The sequence below is a fragment of the Athene cunicularia genome, assembly GCF_003259725.1.
Source record: "Athene cunicularia isolate RWA chromosome 17 unlocalized genomic scaffold, athCun1 chr17_part1, whole genome shotgun sequence".
Classification (NCBI taxonomy): domain Eukaryota; kingdom Metazoa; phylum Chordata; class Aves; order Strigiformes; family Strigidae; genus Athene; species Athene cunicularia.
Window position 1 is genome coordinate 4,771,624 of NW_020799122.1, and position 22,784 is coordinate 4,794,407.

General features: G+C 39.4%; 1 protein-coding gene across 1 annotated transcript in view; it reads left to right on the forward strand.

Moving 5' to 3' along the window:
- The window catches only part of AK8 (adenylate kinase 8), a 71,515-nt gene that overhangs the window by 35,976 nt on the left and 12,755 nt on the right, over positions 1 to 22,784 (forward strand). The window contains exon 10 of the mRNA XM_026860780.1: positions 4,944 to 5,085. Coding sequence (XP_026716581.1) covers positions 4,944 to 5,085 — 142 coding nt within the window. The remainder of the gene's footprint in view (positions 1 to 4,943; positions 5,086 to 22,784) is intronic.

The following is a 22,784-nucleotide window of genomic DNA, read 5'->3' on the forward strand; positions in this document are numbered from 1 at the left end:
CCGTGAGCTCGCCCGGCCCCCAGCCCAGCCCAAGCCGGGAGAAAACGCTCCCCCCTTCGCCTGGCGGCGTCGGTCGGGGTGAAAATGATCTTTTTTTCCTCCCGCCGCCCTCCCTTTGCGTTGAAGACGCGCTCGGGGTTATCTGTTGTTATTCACAATACAATCGGCTGCGAGGTGGGAAATGGAAAAATTACCCGTTTTCACAAGTCTGGTGTGTTGGCGGGATTCAGTTAAAATATCGATCGACCTACGGGATGGTAAATCGCTGTTAAATCGTTGTCAAACACATTAAAAACGGAGTGATGCAATCTCTGAGGACCTTAATGTGGGCAAGGAAATAGAATCCTTCTCTGAAAGACCCGAATAAAATGGTCCGTTGTGAATAATCCAGGGATTTAGAGCCATAAAATAAGCAAAACTAATTCTTCGCTAAATTTAGGATTTGCAGGACAATCCAGGAAAGTAGCCTTTGGCGGTAGCTTATACTCAGGGCAAGATGTTAACTGTCAAGTAATGGGATCAAGCCTCAGGCATCTGAATTAGCTGTGAAAGTCTTCAAACCTAGCTAAAAAAAAAAAAAACCAACCAAAAAAACCCCCCAAAACAAAACAAAAACCCTCCAAGAGAAGGATAAAGAGTAAACGGACAATATTGTCAAAAGGACCTTAAACTTTTTACAGCACAAAGCTGACAGAATTTACATCTACAAATGCATTTATGCTGTACTTAGAATCGAGGTTTTATAGGTTTGGAGAAGTGAGTCAATACCCTTCAAAAGTCTTTTTTAAAGGGGACGATATGGAGGAGGAATCAATTTAAATATGATAATTGTATCGCTTGGAGCACTGACAGCATTGAAGCTATTGGAGAATAGTGCCCTGTAATCTCTCAAGTCGTGTTTTTTGCATTTCAGACTGTGCCTTTAATGTTCTGTTACTTTTGTCTTGAGCAGGTGGTATGATTTTGTCAACTGATTGCCTGATACGGTTTTCCATTAGTCCCGCAGATCTATGGGTTGGGTAAGAGCTAATAGGCCACATTCCTATGAGTTTCATGAGGAAGTACTTTTCATGAGAAGTACCTTATACTTGTGAAAACCTTTGAAGCTCTGGGAAGTAAATTTATTTTTTAAATGGTGTGCTGGAAGGTGCTGATTGACAGCCCTGGCGATAGAAAATCTCTAGGTGTCCACGCAGCAGTTTCAGCATGAACAGCAGCACTTTAAGCCCGTTCCCTGTACCCTGCCTGATCATACCCTTGAATTGATTAGATCACTTCTTAGGTCCACAGCTGCTAATTCAGCTGTGTGACCATTAACATGGTCGAGACAGGCCGGGAGGTAGAGGAGATGCGGTGTGTAGTACTGATGTTAGGCAAGAATGTATGCATGAACGAATTGCATTTCTATCTGGAGCTGTCTGTGGCCTCATCCTGCCGTGTACAGCATTTCTGGGGTTCACCATGCCCTGGGTCCACAGCTCTGTGCAGTGCTCTCAGCACAGGGTAGCGCTGTAGCGCAGCAGCTCTGCCGCGTTACTTCTGAGGGGTGAATTTTACTCCTGTACCTTGATTTCTTGCCTTAATAGAGATGTGCTTCCACGTTACCAAATCCGGATATCTCTTTGTAGCACATTGTAATTTTTACAAGAAACTTATCTTTGGACTTCTCTAATGATAAAGTAAAATCTCTCTAGAGTCTCATTCCCCCAACTTTCAGAGTTGGTAACTCACACAAGCTGGTGTTGAAAAAGAATTGATTATTCAAAGCTCTTGTGCTTCATAATCTACTTAAAACATGTAGATTGACTGTCTCATCAGAAAAGCTCTAAATTTTACTTCGCTATATAGCCCATTGGGTCATGTGCTTAAGGCCAGGAGACCTCTGGCTAGTAACTTACAGACTGTATGCCCCTCCAATTACAGGTTATTAATTTGCCTTACATTCAGGAGACAGTTCCACATGAGTGAAAAGGAATACCATATTGCCGAGTTCTTCATTACCTACTCTGTCTGTACCACAGCAAAATAAGAATAATACTGATTTCTTTCTTCCTTTTTTCTCCTTTTTTTTTTTTTTTCTTTCCCCCCTCTGGTCTGTGGAAGATGTTTTACAGTTTTAATGCAGCTGTTTTAAGTGTGACTGTTCCTGTTCAAGGGCAGCTGATGTACTTTGTAATGCCATTGAACAGCCAACAAGCTATGTTCCCCTATTGTGTTGAAGTGATAGGTATGTTTGCTAATCAAGAGGAGAGCAGAGCTTGCTGTCTGACTTGTTTATGTTTTATTTCTCACCATCAAGCTTTAGAGGGAGGCACAGAAAATATGTAAGCATCTATATTATTCAGTGATGTATATATGTACATGAGCGTGCAAACAATCTGAAGTGTATTGCTGATATCTTCTAGTCAGTCATCACTGAAATTAGCAAGGTGTCAGGGTTACCACATATCCCCAGTATGACTCAAAATACCCCAAACTTGGCATTAATTGTCACTGCATTTTCTTTTTCTTTTCTTTTTTTTTTTTTTTTTTTTTTTTTTTTTTTTTTTTTTTTTTTTTTTTTTTTTTTTTTTTTTTTTTTCCCCTCTTGTGAATGCTTCGGGTTTGTTCCAAAGTAGTGACAAAAGTGGAGGATTTCCATCATCAGAGTTCACCGAAGGCCTATGGGAAGTGATCAGACAGAGGAGATGCTGCTTGGTTCCCATACCAATTGCTTTTTAATTTTCTTGTAGGCTGTAGTGTTTCTCCTTCCCATATGCAGGATGGAAGCAGGTTGGCCCCTGGCACTGGAGAATCTTCTACAGTCTGCTGGAAGTTCAACAGCACGGTATATCCACTTATTTCTCTGTGCTGTTCCTGGGGCTTTCAGCCTCTGCCCTGATTCCCTGTTCATCTCACAGGGATGTCAGCTCCAGCAGAATCCTACCTTAGTGCAGTTTTACTCAATTCCTTTCCAAAACTTTCTTTAAGCATTCTGAAAATGTTTCAAAAAACCTATGTAATTTGGCATCTTATATCCATGTTAACGATTCCGGTAGGAATCGTGACAAAATCAAGACAAAAAGTTTAGTGCTGCAGCCAGAAATTCAAGACTGCTAGGAAAATTCCACTGGTCTTTCTATGGAATATATTTTGGGGAAAGAGAAGCGGGGAATGTGTTTTAGTTTTCTTCCTACCAGGATGTCTTGTTTTTTTTATTAATTCTTGTAACCTGGAGAGTAGGGAGAACTGCCCTGCAAAAAGCACTGAAATTCTCCTGTTATCCCCTCTATGCCTGCCTGCAGCTCAGGTCTTAGATAAGTATCATGTCTAATAACATTTCTGCCTGCTGCTGCACTATTGGATAGTTAATTCTATGAATCCTGTTTTTAACTGAATGCCTAGTTTTGCATTGTCATTTTGCTCTCTGTCAAGTGTCTGGTTTTATTCAATTCCTTTTTTCTTTTAGCAGATGGAGAATATTTAAAAAAGAGTTAAGGGAAGTAATAATGTGAAGTGGGTATCCTCAATTAATACACCGATCTGTTTTCTAATTAATTCCCTGTGGTTTTCCTCCCTTTTTGCTGGTACACTGAATCCTGACTGCAATTCTTTAAACTTAGTAATTTGATTATTTAAAGGAGAAGCAATGGATTTCACGATGAAGGTGTCAGTCTTTAGGAAATGTTAAATTTCAAGAAGCAAATGGATTCTATTATAGTGGTTTAAAACCTGCTTGTACCCAGGGTATAAATGTGCACTGCTAATAATATACACTACTAAAATACAGGCACATTCCTGTCAGCTAGTCCTAAAGCGAATTGCATTGTTAGAAATCTGATGCATACGCTCTCCTACAAGCACTTGTTGTTGTATTTTTGTATGCAGATGCGATGGCAGGGTGAGTATCAAAACATCAACATTCCATGATGTGGATTTATGTAGCATTTTTTATCGCTTGCTTCCAGCAGAGGCAACAGTGTATTAGACATACTGTACAAATAAAGAGAAGGGACTCTTCTTGCTTCTTGAAAATTGTTTTGGCTGTTTCTTTGAGAAGTAGCTTGAGGTGATTTTACTGACCTTTCTCTGCGGTTATTTGACACTAAACCCAACACGTTGCAAGAGTCCTCAGAAAATTTATAGTCACTCTTGTTGAACCTAATCATTTATTTCTTCTGTGAAAAAAAAAAAAAATTACAAGATACACATGTATTTTCTATACATATTGAAATATTTTACTTTATGAAGGCTATAGTGAAAATATGCAGGATACCTCCTTGCCACTGTGTCCCATTAAATAGAATTTTAAAAGCTGCATAGTAATCATAATCCCAGTCAGCATCTTGCTGATGTTCTCTCTTGCCCTAAAGAGAAATAATAATAGAGGAAAGAGAACTTTTATCTCTAAAATTAGGGAGTCATCAATGCAGTAATTACAGTAGTTGAAATACATTTCGGAAATTTATTTTCAGTTATAAAAGCTTCCAGCCTTTGGGCAAATTGAAGAAATACTGTATCTAGCCTGCTGTGGTGGAACCATTATCATCTGCTGAGTTAAATATGGAGTACTACAGAAATTCCTTTCCTGTCTTAGGATTTCTTTTACACAACTTGGGTCATTATTTTTGCATTTTGATAAGATTGTGTCACACACTCCATGGTGACATCAGCCCAGTATGGCTGAGAGAAAAAGTATTTTGCAAGATTATGTAGGCATCAGTTTTTACCAAATACTTTGCTTTAGTCCTGCAGTTCCTTATGAGTTTGGGGGTTCCATGAGAACACAGTAAATAAGCAAAAGTCAACATTAGCTCCTCTCTCCAAAGTCTGTCAATCATGAACGGGAATAACATTTTGTAGTTTTAGTTCCTGTAGCAGTCTAACCAGAACAAGTAGCGTGTATCCTCCTTAATTCCAGACTCAGCATACAAAATAAATGTCATCTTTTTAATCCTTTGCAGTCCCAGACAACCTTGTTATGAAGATCCTGGCACCACGCCTAAGCGCACTGGACTGCATGACCAATGGTTGGGTGCTTTATGGCTTCCCAAGAGACGTAAAGCAGGGAAAAGAGCTGCAAAAATCATATATTAATCCAAACAGGTAAGATAAGAATTTAGCAATCACAATGTTACATATATGAAAAATTTGTTTGTGGAAAGATACAGATCTTTATAGACATTGTATAGGCTGTTGCATCTTATTTATTTATTGCTTCCTTAGCTAGAAAAGGGTCTTTCTCCTGGAGAGTAGGAAATAGAGCATTGGCCTTACAAATCCTCCAGATGGCCAAACTGTGGGAGAGAGAAGACGTTTGTTCTTCTGGTTATTTGTTTGAGTTGTCTCTAAAGGCAAACCATAAGAAATGGATTAAAGTTTGGATTATATCAGAAGGTGTATTTTATTTGCAGCAGGAGGGGGGATCTACATCTTCTTTCTTTAGTGTTGGCATAATATCATGGAACTTTATTAGTATTGTGAGGAGCTCATTATGAGACTTTTGGGTTTTGTGAAATAATTAAAAACAACATGAGAATTATATTTTATTTGAGCTATAATGAAGTGTTCAGAAATGTAATATAAGAGAAATGAGCATCAAAAGAGAACTGTTATGACTGCCAGGCAAATAAAATGGAGTTACTCTACAGCTGGTCCAAAGATGGTGAGGATTTGAAATGCTGGTGTGCTCATCAGAGCTGAGGGGCTTCTCCATTCCCCTCCAGGGATTCCTGGTTCAGTCCATACCGCTGGCTGACAGAGTGGCCATTCCAAGAGCATATAATGTTGTAAGTTTGTAGTCTTTATGCTTCCAGGAAGCTTATTGTTACCTAAAAACTGGTAGTGGGAAAGGTATATTGCCCACATAAGTGTTTTAAGTTGGCAAAGTTATTCTTCCTGTGTCTTCTGTGTGGCTGCCTTCAATCCCCTCCCCACTCCTGTACAGGGGGCAGTGAAAAGATGTAAAAGGGCAGTATTAAGGAGGGCAGAGGAAAGAGGAGAATGAAAAGGAAGAGAGCTAGCAGTCATGCCATGTTTAAAAATGAAGGTATGTGAAAAGAGCAGTAGCTGTATTAAAAGTAAGGCAAAATACATCTTAAACAGCAATCTTTCATCAAAAAAGGGAGAAAGAATCTTGAAACTTATGCTAAATTCAGCTAAATAACATTTCCCACGACTTATTCTTCATGTGCATATAGAAGGTAGATCCTGAGTCCCTAAACATGTATCCGAGTGCCTGAGATCAGTGTGAATACTCAACTGTGTGCTCCTCTACAGGATTGAGACCTCATCAAGTGAGGAAGAACAACTCGTTATAAAATTGTGTGTGCGGAAATTTGGCACTGATCCATTTGCTCAGCTTCCATTTTCTTTAAAGACCTCTGCACATTCGTATCTGAGTTAAGAATTTGGCCCCTACTCTTTTATACAGGGGTTGAAGTAAGGGACAAAAGCAGACATCATGCTACCTGATTGATTTTGGAGCTGATATTTTCCATGAAACTGAAGTAGTAGGTATATAAGGGAGAGAGGGTGATTATAAACAAAAGGACATATTGCAGCATAGGATAGCAGGGCAGTAATTCAGTTTCAGGTGTGATGCTAGTTATAAAACACTATCTGCAGAGGTGGTGTTTCTGACATCAGGAGAAAAACCTGATAGAATTATGGCCTTGAAATCAATCTGGGAATAGGATGCAGAAATCCATAAATCAGACACAGAACAATCTACAAAGTCTCATTTTTAGGAGGGCTCTGTTGATGAAATTAGATTAAAATAAATTTACATATATATCAAGTTTATTATTAAAATCTAGTCACATCAGTAAACAAAATTATTTGTGAAAGAGTATGTTACTCTGTGTTTTGAACTCAAAGTAGACCTCTTTGGCTGATCAGAACACAGAGTTATTGTCTGCTTGTCAAGTCACAAATCTATTCCTTAGAGCTAATAAATGGTTAGTGTTCAAATACTATGTTTTATCTGACTCCCACCTCATAAAGCTAGTACACATAATACTAAATTATACAGCATTGAGCAGGATCAGTCTCCTGACTCCTCCATCTTACAGAAAGCAAAACAAACCTAGTAATTGATGGTAGAAAAGAAGGAAAATAAAGTTATTTGAAAACAAACAAAATGGGCTATAAAGTTTGTTAAAACATAATAATAAAAAAAACCTCATACAGCATCAGCCACTGCATCCAAAGAACTGCCCTGGAACAAAAAAGAAAATAATTCATTTTCCACTGAAAAAGTAAGGTACAGGGTTTTCTTTAAATTACAATTTGCAGTAGAGCGAAGGCTTACAGCCTGCTACAGGAAGACCTGCCTGTATCAGACAAAACCTGTCTACCAAAGCACTGCTCTTTCCGTACTCGGAGAAGACATGTATTGCTTTCTGTGTTCCTCCCTGTGAAGCAGTTTCTGCTTAAGTGGACAGGATCCTAATCGCATTGAACTGTGGCAGCCTTTAGGGCAAATAAGAAGCTGAATCTATTAGTGGTCTCTCAGCTATCTAGTAAAAGAACACCATTAACCACTTAGTGCCTACGGTAAGTGGGAATCCAAATACAATTACAGGTTGGTGTCTGAGGCTCAGAACTACTAACGCAAAGGACTGAATTCAGTTCCTCATCCAAATGAGTGTAAAAAAGTATTTTAGCCTTTTTTTTTTTTTAATTGTTAATGCTTGAGCAACAATAAGAAATATAGTATAGCCATGGATAGTTCTAATATACCGAAAACTCTATTTAATATCGACTGAAATATTTCTTGTCCTCTTCTGCTCTAACTCAAACTTACAGTTAAAATAAAATTCAGCAGCGACAGTGTCATCTGTTATATATCTCTTGTCATTAGCTTCAGCTGGTTCATGACCAGCTGTCTGCTGGTTCCAGGCCAGCTTAAGGCAATCAGCAGTTTAAGGATTCCCTGAGCCAGAGGGTCATCTGGACAACTGTCTAATAGCCCATTTTCTGTGACTTTATAGTCTCTTTTTCAACACTGTACTTTTCACCTCCACCAAATCGTGTGGAAAGGAGTTTCACTTTTTCACTGGGTGTCATATGGCAATACCTCACGGTGTTTTTTCCAGGTTCCTTTCTTGTGTTGAGAAATGGTTATACACATTCCCTGTTCATGTCTTCTAATGCTCCTGATTTTATAAGTCGCTTGTAGATGCCTGTTCAGTCATCTCTTTCCCAGGCAAAGAACATCAGTCTGTTTATCCTTTCATTTCCTAGAAGTCATTTCATTCTTCTGATCATCCTGTCTCCTGTCTTTACCTCCTCTAGTTACTCTAGCTGTTCCTTTGCTGAGATGGAACAACCAGAACTGCGTTCAGTTGTGAGGGTAGCACTGTGTACTGGATGTATATGTATTGCCATAAACATTTTTTTAGTTTTTATCTTAACTCCATTGCTGATATTCTATTAGATGTTACTGGGATAGATTTTGGAAGAATGTCTTGTGTGTGTGGACTATGGTAACTATACAGTGGCTCTTTCACTGAAAATACACTGAAAAATCCCAAAGTGTCACAGATCTCAATTGAGTGTGTACAAAGGAGCCTAAAGACCCTGTAACTCAAGATCTCTCTAGTTAAAATTGTAGCCAGGTTTGTGTTTGAGTTCTCCTGAAGCCGATAAAGCAAGCCCTTCCATCTGTGCCAATGGGCTCTGCTACTAAGAGTGTCCTGGGGTTCCCAGTTCCTCTGTTCCATCATTTCCTTCATTTTTTTTCCGTCTGATGTGAATCCAGGGTCAATTGTTACACATTTCCATATTGATTAATTACACATTTCAGTATTGATTAATTATATGACAGTAGTATCTACAAATGATACAAGTGCACAGAGCTGGGCAGAGGAGGGATGAACTTGAGGACTGACCTAATAATGCATGTATAATATGTTTCAAATATCTATTTTTCCAATATTAAAGTTTTTTCTTTCCCAGTAGAAAAAATTAACAGCACCAGCTCCTCCAGTGCAAGTTTTCCAGCAGTGGTCTTCAAAACGATATGGCTGTATCCCCGATTACGTCATCTTTTTACATAATATATTTAAAGCTTCTTTTTCATCACACTACTAATACTAATACAGGTTCATATTCAAACAGTTTAGGATAATGAAGTTCCTAATTTCTAAGGTAGAATCTGTGAATAAGTTGAAAAGGGAAAAATCGGAATGGAAAAAAAAATATTTTTTTTTTATTTTTTTACTGTTTGGTCTTTACATGGGGCTTTCATATTTCTGCAGCTGATCCCAGTGTGGATTAGGGACAATAAACAGCCTATTAATGGAGGCCTGAACTAGGAAATGGAGTTTGAATCAGCAGCAAAATTCAATGGCTGCCGAAGGTTAATAACTCCATTACTATCAGCTCTATTTTTCAGCCATTTGAAGAGCTAGGTGTTAGCCTTATCTTACTCCTCATTAATTGAGCTAATAGAACCCCAATGACCCTACCATGCTGCCATTATCTGAGAGTTTACCAGACATGGACTAGAATACTTATCACCGAATATGAATTCCTCAGATTCATTTTTATATCAGAAATATTGTTGTTAAAGACTGTCTGTCTTCAGGTTTCTTTTTTGTCTTTTCATTTCCTTGCTGCCTTCTGTAACAGCTACATATTTGGAAATTAAATGTAAATGACTTAATTAAAATCCTATCAAGGAACAAGCTAAGTCCCAAAATAGTTGCATCAAGGAAACATAATAGTGATTGAATTATTCTGACATGGAAAAACCTTACAGGGCATTTTAAAAATTTTGGCCTAATTTAAATGATGGATATTGTATATTTATAATAGATGTGGTTTTAATTGATGGCATACAAAAATCTGATGAGTAACAAAGAAGAAATGTTATAATTATATCTCCTTATTTTCTGCTCGTTTCCAGGGGAAAAAAAAAACAAACCACAACACAAAAAAAAAAAAAAAAAAAACCAACAGAAAAATGATGTGGTAATCAAGGTACTAAATCAGTACAGTAAAATTTGTCTGCACCAGGGAGAGAGAGAAGCAGTAGGAAAATCCTACATATGTAGGACTTGGCTTAATTTATAAATAGAGCAGTAAAAAATAATAGGCAATTCTCTCTTTCAATCATTCTCATTTTTTGTCTCTTCTGATTAGAAAGCAGCTTGCTCTTAACAGAGCCATTATATGGTTGCTGGTTTACTAACTGTTGTCTTCACTAATGCTAATTGGTTTCCTTTTTATTCTCACTTTGCACATTAGTGCTCCCATCTCAGCTTGGTCTCTTCCTCCTCCCTCACGTGTTCAAACGGATCGACTGGTTTGGTAAAAACTAAGGGGCGAGTGGGAGCTAAAGGGGCAGGATCTTCTTGAGGTCGGTGGTATGCTTATGGAATAGAAATGTATTTTGGAAAATGTGTTTTAGGTGATGAAATCTTATTTGTCTTCCCCACTCCAGTGGAGGTACTCCCCTTCTCAGCTGTGCTGCCTCTACATCAAGTACATGCATAGCCACGCTCCGAGGGAGCAGAACACCTTGGCCAAGTCATAAAAATGATAAGGTTTTTTTCCCTGACCAAAATCCCTTACAGATTGTGTTTATTGGGCAAAATTAACAAATCTTCCTCTCACCTGGACTGGTGAATGACTCATCTGCTTCACTGAGTGAGTGGGATCAGTTTAATCCACAGTTGCTACCCCTGTAGCCTTTTCCAAGCTATAATGATTCAGTCATTGTGTTATCTCTTGATGCAAGTGTTTTGAGATTTACCCTGTTCATTGACAAGGTTTTAATTAAGTCCTTTATCTTTGTTTTTTCATCTGCCTCTATTGCAGGAGGCATCTCTGAATGCTCCATAGGCAAAATATATGAGGGAAACTCCCATTATCTTATGTGTAACAGCCGTGCATGTACAGCCGTGCAGGTATAGTTGCTCTACCATGAAGGCTCTATTAAACAGTCACACCCACAGGCTACTTAGTAGTGACAACTAATTATCTACGTGTCGTGGACAAATCTGCACACAGAGTCTTTTGTCCTACACAAAACTGATGGAAGCAGCTCCTTACACAGATTTCTGATGTTTAGCTGTAGATGGGGAGTCCCGATTCTCCATTCTCCCTCTCTTCCTTAGTAGGTGGGGCTCTCTCTTCCTTCATAACACCAATCTGAACAGAAAATATTGCTATTAAATAAGCCGATAGGAAATTGGATGATGACAATAAAAAGATGATGTCACTTCTGCTGCATGTTCTGCCTGACCTATATTGGTACCATAAGAGCCTTTCTATCCTGGGGAAAGGCGTTAATATGCATCTTGAGCCAACAATAGCAAAACATCAACTGCACTTTTAAAATCCTTCTATGGGCTTTCTGTAGGATGCTGTATTTGCTGTCACAAGCGTATTCTTCTCCAACAAGAGTAGGAGGTATATTTGGCTTCAGTTGTGGGAGGCAGGTATTATTTTTAGAAGTTACCTCATACAAGCTCCTTTTGATGGCTGGAGAGTTTGGTGAAACCCTGAATACAGCAATTAAGGAGATCTCTGATCTCTGCAAGTTTCCTCAGTCTCCAGGAAGAGAAAGAAGAAAAGCTTCTATTTCTAAGTCAGTATTTTTATTTTTATTTGCTAAGGGCCCAAAACCACATGGACAATCCTTTCAGTCTTTTTGCTGCTGAAATGAGGGATATTTTTCTGTAGTAACTGTCTCTCACAAATGAGGAGACATTAGGAAACCTGAAGACTTTCTATCCTGATTGCCCTTATGTTGAAACCATTTTTCTCACAAGATGCCACTGGTATCAAGGTTGACTTTCTGAACTCAATATCTAACTGGAGAGAGGGAAAACTCTGGAAAGGCGGTAGAGTCCAGGCTAGTTTTCATATCTTTGGCAATGGTAGCAAGTTTTAGACAAGTCAAACCAAACCAGCAGCATCTTTACTTTCTCTACATGGGAACAGATACAGTCAAACTGTGAAAGCTCTGGGTGTATTATTAATGCTTTCAGTGCTTCCTCATGCAGTGTCATGAAGTATCCATGCTTTCAAGGAGAGGTCCTGGCTCCTCCTTTGGCTGCCAAAATTAGACACCTGTGTAGCAGCAGCGATTTGAACAAGGTGGCATTGGGTTGTATTTGAATCTTGAAGAGTCAAAGAACTTTGAGCGATGTCACATTCAGGAAGCTTTCTGTTTGGATACTTGACTCTGCAGTTTGGAAGGAGCTGGCTAAATCAGGCAATATTTCAGAAAGAGTTAAGATCCAAGAAGGCCTGATTTGGCCAGCGACACAAGTCCTGTCACTGACATGCTCTCAGTCACTTCAGGGCAAAGGACTGGCTTGTGTCCCTACAGACAACAACTATTTACTATGGGGTATAATTATTTGAGATTGTCTCTAGTTCCTAGAAGAAACTGAGGATTTTTACTGAACCTCGTAGCCAAGTTCTCCCACGTTTGCATTTAAACCTTTCCCATATTACTGAGGAAGCCGAGATGAGAGGTGTCCTGTGGTCAGCATTTGGAGCTTGCGCATTTCCATCTTGTCAGGGCAAAATACGTCCTGAGAGGAAATCTGAGAGTTGTCTAAGAGAAGAACCAGGCTTTTAAAATCCTCATTCACAACGACAATTTCATGGTGCTAATCTCTGCAAATCAACAAAGGTTGCTTAAGGCATTCACCTAAGACACAACTTCTGTTTAAGGAACGAAATGAAACAGTTATGGAAAAGTGTTACCATGTAAGCAGTAGTCAAGTCATCTAACGTGTGCTTTGCCCCTCTGCGCTGTCTTTGCTTAGGTTTTTATTCACACATTCTGGTTGCCAAAGAGCATCCCTGAAAGCTCACTGAACTCACAGACCCGGGTTCCCTCAGGTCTCCCAGTTTGCTCTCCATTCATCTTGCTCTCCATGACTCTCTGCGTTGGGATCCAGCAGTATTCCAGGTGCTGTTTGAGTGCTGCAGCACTGAACCCAAGGGGCCATCCTACAGCTCTTCTCTGAGGCTGTTTGGTATAGAGTCACTTTTAACTAAAAATTTTGCTAACATGTAAAAGATGTAGCTGCACACAGTCATGTACCATCAGTTCATTTTGTGGAATGTAACACTGATTGATCTCAGCAGGGTAAAATATGATGTGCTTTGTCAATTCTGAATATTTCTTCATGAACTAAAGCAGTAATTTTCAAAACTTTACCTTAATTTCCTCAGTAGTTCGCACACAAATAAGAACCATAGACATTCAAGTATGATTTTGTAGGATTTAGGAGCTTTTTGGAAGGAACATACTGGTTTCAAGGTCTGACTGGAACCAGAAAACCTTTTGAAAAATAACCGAGGGATGAAAACTTTAAATATAATGGTGTGGCAGCATTTAAATTTGCATTGGGTAAGAGAACACATATAGATAAAACCGATGAGTTTTGCTTGTGTGAGAACTGTGGATGGAGACTTGGTGTCTGCGAAAGCACGACAGGAAGAGAGGGCTGTCCAGTGTTGCCAAGTGTCTCCGGTTGCGTTGATCTCTTACCATTTACTTCAGCAGCGTGGTAGCAAAAGTTGGCTCAATATTATTCTGAGTAAATGTAGAAAGGTTGCACTTACTGTACAGGTTAAAACCGAGTTTATGAAAGTCTGTTACTGCATTTGCTGTCTGATATTGAGAGCACAGGGGCAGCACTTTCAGAGGAACTACATTACAAATGTACATTACCTTGAACTCCGTGAGTACTAGAATTCAGGAATTCTGGAGTAAAAACTTAGGACAAGATTGTGCCAGCTGTGCTCTGATTCAGTAGTCTCTTTGGATCTGAGACTAATCCCAGAGTAAGCCATTACTGAGAGCTAGCGTGGCTGGCAAAATTGGCCCGTCCTGAAAACCACAGGCAGAACAGGCATTACGCTGCTTTTGCTTAGATTCTCCAAGCTGAAGATCTAGGAAGACAAGTGCATCAGTCTGTAGCAAATATAATACAGCTTGGGTGATTAAAACTGTCAAGTAATATTGCATATTGAATGGAGACTAGTTTGTCATTACCATGAGGATTAGAAAGTGTAATCTTCATTAAAACATCCGTGGATTTACTGCTGTTTGCCTTGGAACAAGGTATTTGCTCAGAATTTTCTAGTAAGTAAATTTAGCAAGTGCGGGGCTATTTAAGAGAGTGGAGCTGAATACTGTCATAGCTTATTCTGCAGGAAAGATGTAGGAATGATCCCTTATATCTGACAGATGCACTGGATCTAATTCTGTTGGCCTGGATCACCTGCAGTCCCATAAATGTATTAATCACCATCACTTAAATTGGCTTCCCTCAGCTCAGGTGTAAGTGGTGACGCAGTGTTTTTGTGCTGTGTAAGGATCATATTTTCTGTCCCTAAATACATTATGTGTGTAAAATTCTGTATTACAGAACTCTGTCCTTTGTAAGGCTTGAAATACATTTTGAGTAAGGCTTTTAGCCGTTCCACAGAGGCTTTTAAAAGTTATCCTTTTCTAACGTGCTGTATTTCTGAGCTCAATAAGACTACTGTCATGGTTTGTGCATGATAAAAATTATCTTTTTTAAAAAATCAGACTCTAATATGTCCTGATATTAATGTTGATTAACACCCCACTGATATGCACTGAGTGAAGGATCCAGAGGACAGTCTGTTCTTTTGATGTATCGGACCAAGGATCAAGGTACAGCAGGTTAAAAAAAAAAACAATTAATTTAACCTTCTACTAAATGCTGCTACTTTTGTGAACATAATTTAAGCTGATTTTCAGGCCAAGTGCGTAGGAAAAGTTCCTCCTCACCTTCTTGCAGTGAAACAAAAGGATTTGTATTGGCCATGAATGTGCCCTGAAGTTAAAAACAGAAACAAAATAAAGAAATCATGTGGTTTCTCAACCCCTTGAGTCCTGTGGGGTTTTCAGATTGACGTATATTTTTCTTAGCAGTGTTTGCAGTAAAACACCGACCTGTCAAAGCTTAAGTGGTGGGTATGGTGAACTTGCCATATTTTTGTAAAGTTTACTTTCTCCTTTTAAATGTATGGTTTCTTCACAGAATTCCGACTCCAGTTGCACAATTTGAACCTCTATGCATATGGCTGCATAGAATTAACTGGTACAGGAGCAAGCCCTGAGCTTCCATTCCACCATTCAAACTATAATCTCATCTTGAAAACCTGCTGGCATCTTTTTGTTAAAAATGTTACTGCTAGTCCATGATACTGAATCCAGGTTTTTATTAAGTTTCTGTTAATGAATAACTGAAATGCATTTTGCTCAGTGATTATTAAAGAATTCCTTGTATTCCAGTCCTGTAATTCTTACAGTAAGTAGGTGTTACTTGGAAAAAATCAATAAAACCCAGCAAAAACCAATGGTGGCAGGAGAGAAGCTTGGGCATAATGACAAGGGAGAACTAGGAACAGATTAATTTCTTGAAGTCTCTTCTATGTCCTTCTTTGGCTGTGTATTTGCATTGCAAACCTAGGAAGTTTGGTCAGTACGGCTTCCAAATTGTTCCATCTGCAAAAAACTTGGGAGTAGCTTCCTCTGATTTATTAAGCATCATGTTTTACTGCTATGTGTAGGAGAGCTCCATATTCAGGATGAATATTTGTTTTTAGTTTCTGCCTTGTAGAGAATTTCTCCCGTGGTTCCTGTTTCTTATCATGCTGTCTTCCTTCCCCCCACCCCTACCTGACCCTGCTATAGATCTCAACTGTTGTTTTACCTTGTTGATGTTTTGTCTATATTTGCTTTAACCAGATGCCCCTCTTTGCATGCAGCACTGGGACTCATCCCCTCTCTCCTATCAACAATAATTAGCCTTGTAAGACTAATGGAAGAAATCGTGTCTAATTACCCTGTTGAAGGCCCAATTATGTTATTAACATTTGTGGGCTATAAGCTAATGATGAGGAGAGCCTCTCATTTGCATAGCATTAAGTTAATTGAGCTGGAAGCTATGGGGTGGATAGCAGTGATGATAGCAGGATTCTATTACAGAATGGATAATGATGACCGGAGCAGGACGATTCACCTGACAGGTTTATTAATTAACGGCTATCTGATTACCTAAAAGAAATGGCAAGTGGCAGTCCTTCTGAAAGAAGCTGCAGTATTTTTTTTTAACGAAAGATGCTATATCACTGCTGATGTTCTGGGGTGATTTATTGTAATGGAAGTGGAAGCTCTTTACTGGAAGCCTACACAAAAACCTGTTCTGGGTTCCTCCCTGCCCTTGCAAAAATGTGCTGCAAAGGTCTGATATTTCTGAATATGCCGAATTCTTGCATGGTACACGAAGTAGGGCTGTGCCAGTGAATTTGTCTGGCTGTACGAACAGTGTATTTTGAAAATCCTTAATTGTTATGTAATCTGGGATGTTTGCCCTTGAAAGAACTGGAGGATTTGATTTTGTGAAAGGTTGTTTTTCATTATGGTGTTAGGCAGGATTCTATGTTGGCTTGGGGAGAAAATAACTATAAACATTCAGCTTTTCACTTTTTCCCAGTATGTACAAACTGCGAGTGAAGGTGAGTGCCCTTACCTGCAATTTATTTCTCGGTACAAACAGTTATGCAAAGTTGTTAGGCCTTTTAAGGAAGAACAGGCATTTTTTTTATTTTATTTTTTTTTATTTAAAGCAGTTCTAAGAATAAAAATCCATCTTTTTCTTTTTGATTAGATGTCAGGTTCTGTCTGGTTAATTCCAAACACATTGTAATTCACAATAGATTCAGACAGAATCCTGTTTGAACTACAGTATTTTGTAGATGAAAAAAATCCCTCTGTTTAAAAGTTGCCTGTGCAATCAATCCAAGGCTGAGTGACTTGCTGCGCAGTTACTCATTGTTAGAAACCCGCACCTCAGTTCTGAATGTATCTGAATGTCAAATACAGCTCCCAGTCAGCAGACCTTTATAGGTTTTTTCAGCTACCTTGAAGAGCCCATTATTAAATCATGTGAACTCCAGACCTTACCTACTGACTAAGATACCCAGTTCATTCTGGAATAACCTTTGATCAGACTTGTCCTAGGGAAAAAAAAAAAAAAAAAAGAGAGAGAACATTACAAATTTTAACCTTTCAGAGAATGACTTTGTCTCCATTTAGGTGACCTGATGATTAGTGTTTCAATAGTAACAGATCTGTGAAGAGTAGAGACCTGTAGATAAAATACAATCACCGTTATTTTGCTGTTGCAGAACTTAGATGCAGAAAGTCTCCCTGCATGCTGCGACCGGCATTTGTTGGGTACACAGGAGCTCAGAACATTGCCCTGATCTGATGTGGTAAAGAGACTAGAATTTTAGTTTACTAGACATACAGACATTCACAAATCACCACAGGGACTTTTGGTCAAAAGGAGAAGAGAATTAAAATGAAAAATCCAAGATGAAGGAAGTCATCTGGGAGAGCAGCTCCTGGAGGCAGCGAACAGTCTGCTCTCTTGTGGGTTGTGACTTGGAGCTGCCAGGAAAAATAGAGGGTCCAGTTGGCTACCACTGATCGAGGGCAACTTACTCTGTGTAGCTGTGGACACCTGTGTGGCGTGGAGCAAGTGAGGGAGAACTATTTGTGTAACGTTTACAAGAGGCATCTTCCATCTCCTTCCAGCACGTGATGGTGCAGACCCTAATGTCCGTCACTGTGTAGAAATTACCTAAAAAAGGTTGTTCAGGAAACCTAACACAATGAATAAATGCCTTTGCTGGAATTTAAACCCTACATCCTCCTGGTCCTCATTAGCTTTCTGTAATCACTAACCCACACAGTCAGGGTTGGATAGAAATATCTTTACTGTATAAATTAGTTTTTCTGTAAGGTGTTCTGTGGTTCACTAGAGTGCCTTGCTGTATAAAATAGACAAACACAGCATCGAGCCAAGATCTGATAGATCAGGAATTATGTATTTAATTCAGAGTTCTGTATAGAGTGCTCATAAAAGCTTGATCATGATAGAGGGGCCAATAAACATTTGGGAACATAAATATTTCTGTAGGAAACGGCTTTGTGAAACATTTAGTTGTTGAGTAATAAGAAGAACAGAGAAAATCAGAAGAATAGAAATCTCTAGGTACTAATCTGATGGGTTATATACGTTGCAATGTTAATAATGTTGAGAGAAAATTTTTATGGGACCAGTAGCAACAAATAGGTTGAGTCCTGTACTTTTTACTGATGTCTTCATCATCTTGTGCTTGCCCCACTTGCTATCTCTGCTGTTCCAAAAGTCAGCTTTCAACCTAGAAAAGCAGTGGATGAGACCTAGGGGTGCTGAGCCACTCCTCTGTTCGGGCACAAGGGTGTAAGTCCCCTGAATTAGCACGAGCTGAGTGTTCCGAGGAGAAAGGGCAAAGCCTTAGAGTCTCAGGCCACGATCAGATGTTCCCTGGAGGAATGGATCCAAATCTACAGAAGACCAGGCAGCGTTTGTTGTCAGGGTTAGACTGCAAGGGAAAATATAACTATGTGAGGATTTCAGGGGAAATTATGCTCTCTCTGTCTTTTGTTTCTCTGGAACATACATTACTTGACTATTTAGGCATCAGTCCAGCCAGACAACACAAGGAAATACATTTCAGAAAAGCACACATCAAAAAGTATTTTAAATGGCCAAATCGTAGAACAAAACATTCTGGCAACACAGCTGGTGCTCTTGTCAGCCTCTAGGCTAGAAAATAAGAGGAGAACAAATAAGAAAAATAAAAACAACCTAGGAATAGCTAATTAGGTTAGAAGTGATGGTTTGGCTTCAAGGATTTTGAGGGCTGTAGAGAAAAATAGAATAAGATTAGAAAATGTTTGTCCGTCCTGGATGACAGATGTGGGAGAAGATGTAATCATTTGTTACTTCTCTTTTTTTTCCTCTGAAAACAGCAGCAGCGATGAGCTGGCAGGCACAGTGAAATGCAGTTAGCAAAAGTAATGGGAGTTGAAAGTTTGACCTTTTGTGATGGAAATTTGATATGAAAAAAGGGTCTTTTGATAATTTCTCTAGCCAATCAGATATGGGAGATGTCTTGATCCTGTTCCCTCATTTGCATGCTGACTGATCTCATTTGAAAACCCAATCATTCAGAAATATTGGGACGTCAACAGAAATGTTACAAGCAAGGAGCTGTTTTATCTGAAAGGTCTGCAGGATGTCATCTCTTGTTTTTCACTCCAGTGGCCTGATCTCTTCTTCATGATTCTATTTTTTTATTGGCAGGATAAGCTGAACATATTGAAATGCAAATAGCCTTTCCCACATTGAAACGAAATATAGGAGGGTTTTTGTTGGTATGATTGATTGTATCCGGGGCGCTTCAAAAGCAACAAAGAAAATATTTGCTGCAGTTCCTCTGATTTCTTGACATTGCCAAGTTCTGATGTTTCCTGTTAGCAGTCATTGGCAGAAAGTGATTTCTGCGCCCGTGTCTCTCCTCTGCTTTTTCCCCATGTAAGCCCACATCGATGCAGCTCGCTGGCTCTGGGACCGGTGCGTGATGTCATTTAGTTTGCCTACACACACACACACACACACACACACACACACACTTTGTTGTTATCCCAGGTGCTGAGTGTCAGAAGAGTATTTAATGGATTTTACCAAATTGCAGCTGTGTTTAATCCAACAATGGTTTAATTCAAAGCCTACCAAGATCACATGTTGGCTCTCAACTGTGTGTATAACTGTCCAGATGATTATCTGGCTAGTCAGATTTCAGATCCTGGGCGCTGCCCGCTTAGGTGAGTTTGGGATCAACTTTATCTCCCAGACAATTTAACCTTTCTATTTTCTAGAACAGGCAATCGAATTTCCATTTTACTCAACCACACAGTGGTTAATGGCATGTTTTCCTGCTGTGTAACTGGTGTCATTATCCCTTCTATCAGAGGCTGCCTATTAAACGAATGTCTTAAGCCACAGTTTTTCATTAATTAACCCAGAAGCTAGCAACAAACTAACAATATATAGTAGTTCTGGGAAAAGGAAATTATTTAAGATTTATTGGCATACTACTTTTTTAATGTCAGGGTCCAGCTATGAGATATAATTTTTCTTTAGTATCCCAAGATTTTTTTTTCCCCACCTGTTTGTCCACCTGGACAATCCCTAAACTGAGTGCTGTCCTGGGAAATGGGATGTTCAACTCCTCCTTTCTGGGGCTTCTTAGGCTTGCTCTGCTTTTGAGAAAAAGGTAAATATTCATTGAATGTAAGTCTCTTGCCTCCCTTCATTGAACGGCAAAGGTATTCTGCTTTTCTGGTTTGATGTAATTCTTTATACCTTTATACAAAACAGAACAATTCCAACAGGAGGGCAGAGATGGATTTTCTTAGTTTAGTGTTGTGTCACTTGGCTGGGAAATGGTTCATAACTGGAATGTCAAGATGGAGCTGGCACGTTTTGGAGAGTTATCCTGAGCACCAGCTGTTGGCTGCCCCTACCTAAACAAACCTTTCTTAAAACTGGCATGGTTTTGCAGAGAGTTTTGCTTCTGGCAGACCAGCACACCCTCTTGTTTCTCTGGAGCGGGCAGATGTGGAGAAAGGATTCCAAGCTCTGTGGTGTAGCAGGTGGAGCACATGAGGAGGAGAGGCACAAACCAGGGCATCACTGAGGGCGCTCTGCAGGCACCGCTTCCCAAAGCCAAATCCTGGAGGGAACGGGTGTGATGAAAGCGGTGAACCTGATTATAAGTTTTATATAATAGGATATCTTGAAAGTCCTTTAGTTGGTGTTTGTACAACACTTGGAACTGTAAAGCTCTAAATTAGACAGGAGATCAAGATTTACCACAGTGTTCCTCAGGTGGGTGATAATCTACCTGACTGGGGATGCACAGAGGTTTTCAGTCCATCACTGGGCTACAAAATTATCATATTTGCCCATCTTGTTCTTTCTTCAATGAATTTCAGGGTCTAACCACAAGTTAGTGCATGTGTTTGTGATATTTATCTGACAGTACCTAATTTCTTCAGCAGTACATGTACTTCTGTGTCTGGGTTGGGGATTTCACTGCTAGAACATGCCTGGTTTTGACTGAGGACAGAAGCAGCTTGATTGATAGGCCTCTTCAAATCAAGAGAATCTGTTTCATCAAATCCTCTGGCCTGTCAGCTAGGGGGGAGCACTTTGTAAAACAGCAGAAATGGTAAATTCCCCCATTCCTTGTGTAATAAACTGAAGTTGTGGTATGACTAGCTAGCACGACTCGGCAGCACTCTGAATTAGATACTGAGCATTCTCCCAGATGGAAAATCAACCTCCTTAATCTCTTACGTATTTTAGAATATCGATCCATATAAGTTAAAACACAATGTATTTTTCTTGATAACCGCAGCAATCTAGCTCCTTCTTGCTGGATTTTTTTTGGAATATCCTTCCTTCCCCACCACCTACTTTTGCTCCTCAGTATTAACAAACAAACAAAAAAAAAAGGGCAGTTTAGCGTACCAATATTTTCTCTGCAGTGAAGTCAGAATAGAATATTAGTGTCCAAAAAGTTGTAAAACAAAAGACTATCATATGTTGCACCTTTTAATCATGTAATTGCTGAGTGACATTTAACTCTGAGGCTTTAAGTTACTCCTTTGTCAGCCAGCCTTCTCCTTCTGCCCCTCTCATTCCTCCCTCCTCCTGAAGCAACCTGCTTTTGCAGAGTAGTGCTTTAACTACACTGAAGTTTGGCTGGGCTTCTACATATTACAGCAGCAACACGAAAGCAAACAATTGAAGTATTTGAGAACAATGAAATATGTATGGCTATCTGTGACAGCCCTATAAAGCAGAGCAATTAGCCGCGTAATCCGAGAAAGCCAAAGCCACCGGCAGCCCACGGTTCCCTATTAGTTAAATGCTTTTTGTACGTCCTCATCCCATCAAATCAACTAACACTTCCTTTAATTGGTTCATGAATTATACAGCTTGGCTGCATTATAATTTAATCACCAGTAAACATTCCTGGGGCCCGCTGTAAAGTGTATAGCGCTCATTAATTCCTTAATTTCAGCAGATGGAAGGGGAGATCGGATGAACGGTGGCAGTACAGAGCGCCTTGGGCAATGGAAGAAGGAAAAAAAGGTGGGGGGCCGTTTAGGTTTTTTAAGGGCTGTCAGAAACTCAATCTGTGAGCTGTCAGCAGCTTGGACCTGTTTCCCCCCCCCCGCCTCCCCCTGCTTTCACCCCACCTACTGCTGCAAGTGACTGACGGATTCATATGGAGGCTTGTCAACCCGTCTTTAAACATCAAGCCAGCGGGTAAACCAAGCCCAATGTAAATTAATTCTTGTCTTACGGGCCCCCCTTTCTCTGTCCCCATGAATATTTCATGGTGGGCAGCATAAATATTAATTCTAATAGCTCTGCACAGTGGTTATTATTTCTGTTTTATGACAAATATTCATAAAATATTCAGGACCCTTTTTTAGAACATTTACACACTTGATTGTGAAATTTTCCAGCTTCCTGGGGACACAGTAAACATATTGGGGTTCTCTTGATGGACTTTTTTCTCTCTTAATTAATACTACGCCACATTAATATTTAATCAGATTTAGTTTTCTTTTCCCCAGAAGTGAACCCTGTTACATTTGAGGATTTATTTGACAGTATTTAAACAGGGAATTTTTATTCCCTATTATGAAATTGGTTTCCTTTGACACATATGTAAAATGACACATTATAATCCATTCTTTTATTCCCTCCCCTTGCCCCCAAATCGTACACTTTTTTTGGTGTCAGTTCTTTTTATTTATTTTATTTTATTTTATATACCAAATATCCTACCAACAACAAAAGTCAGTGTTTAAATGATGGGGG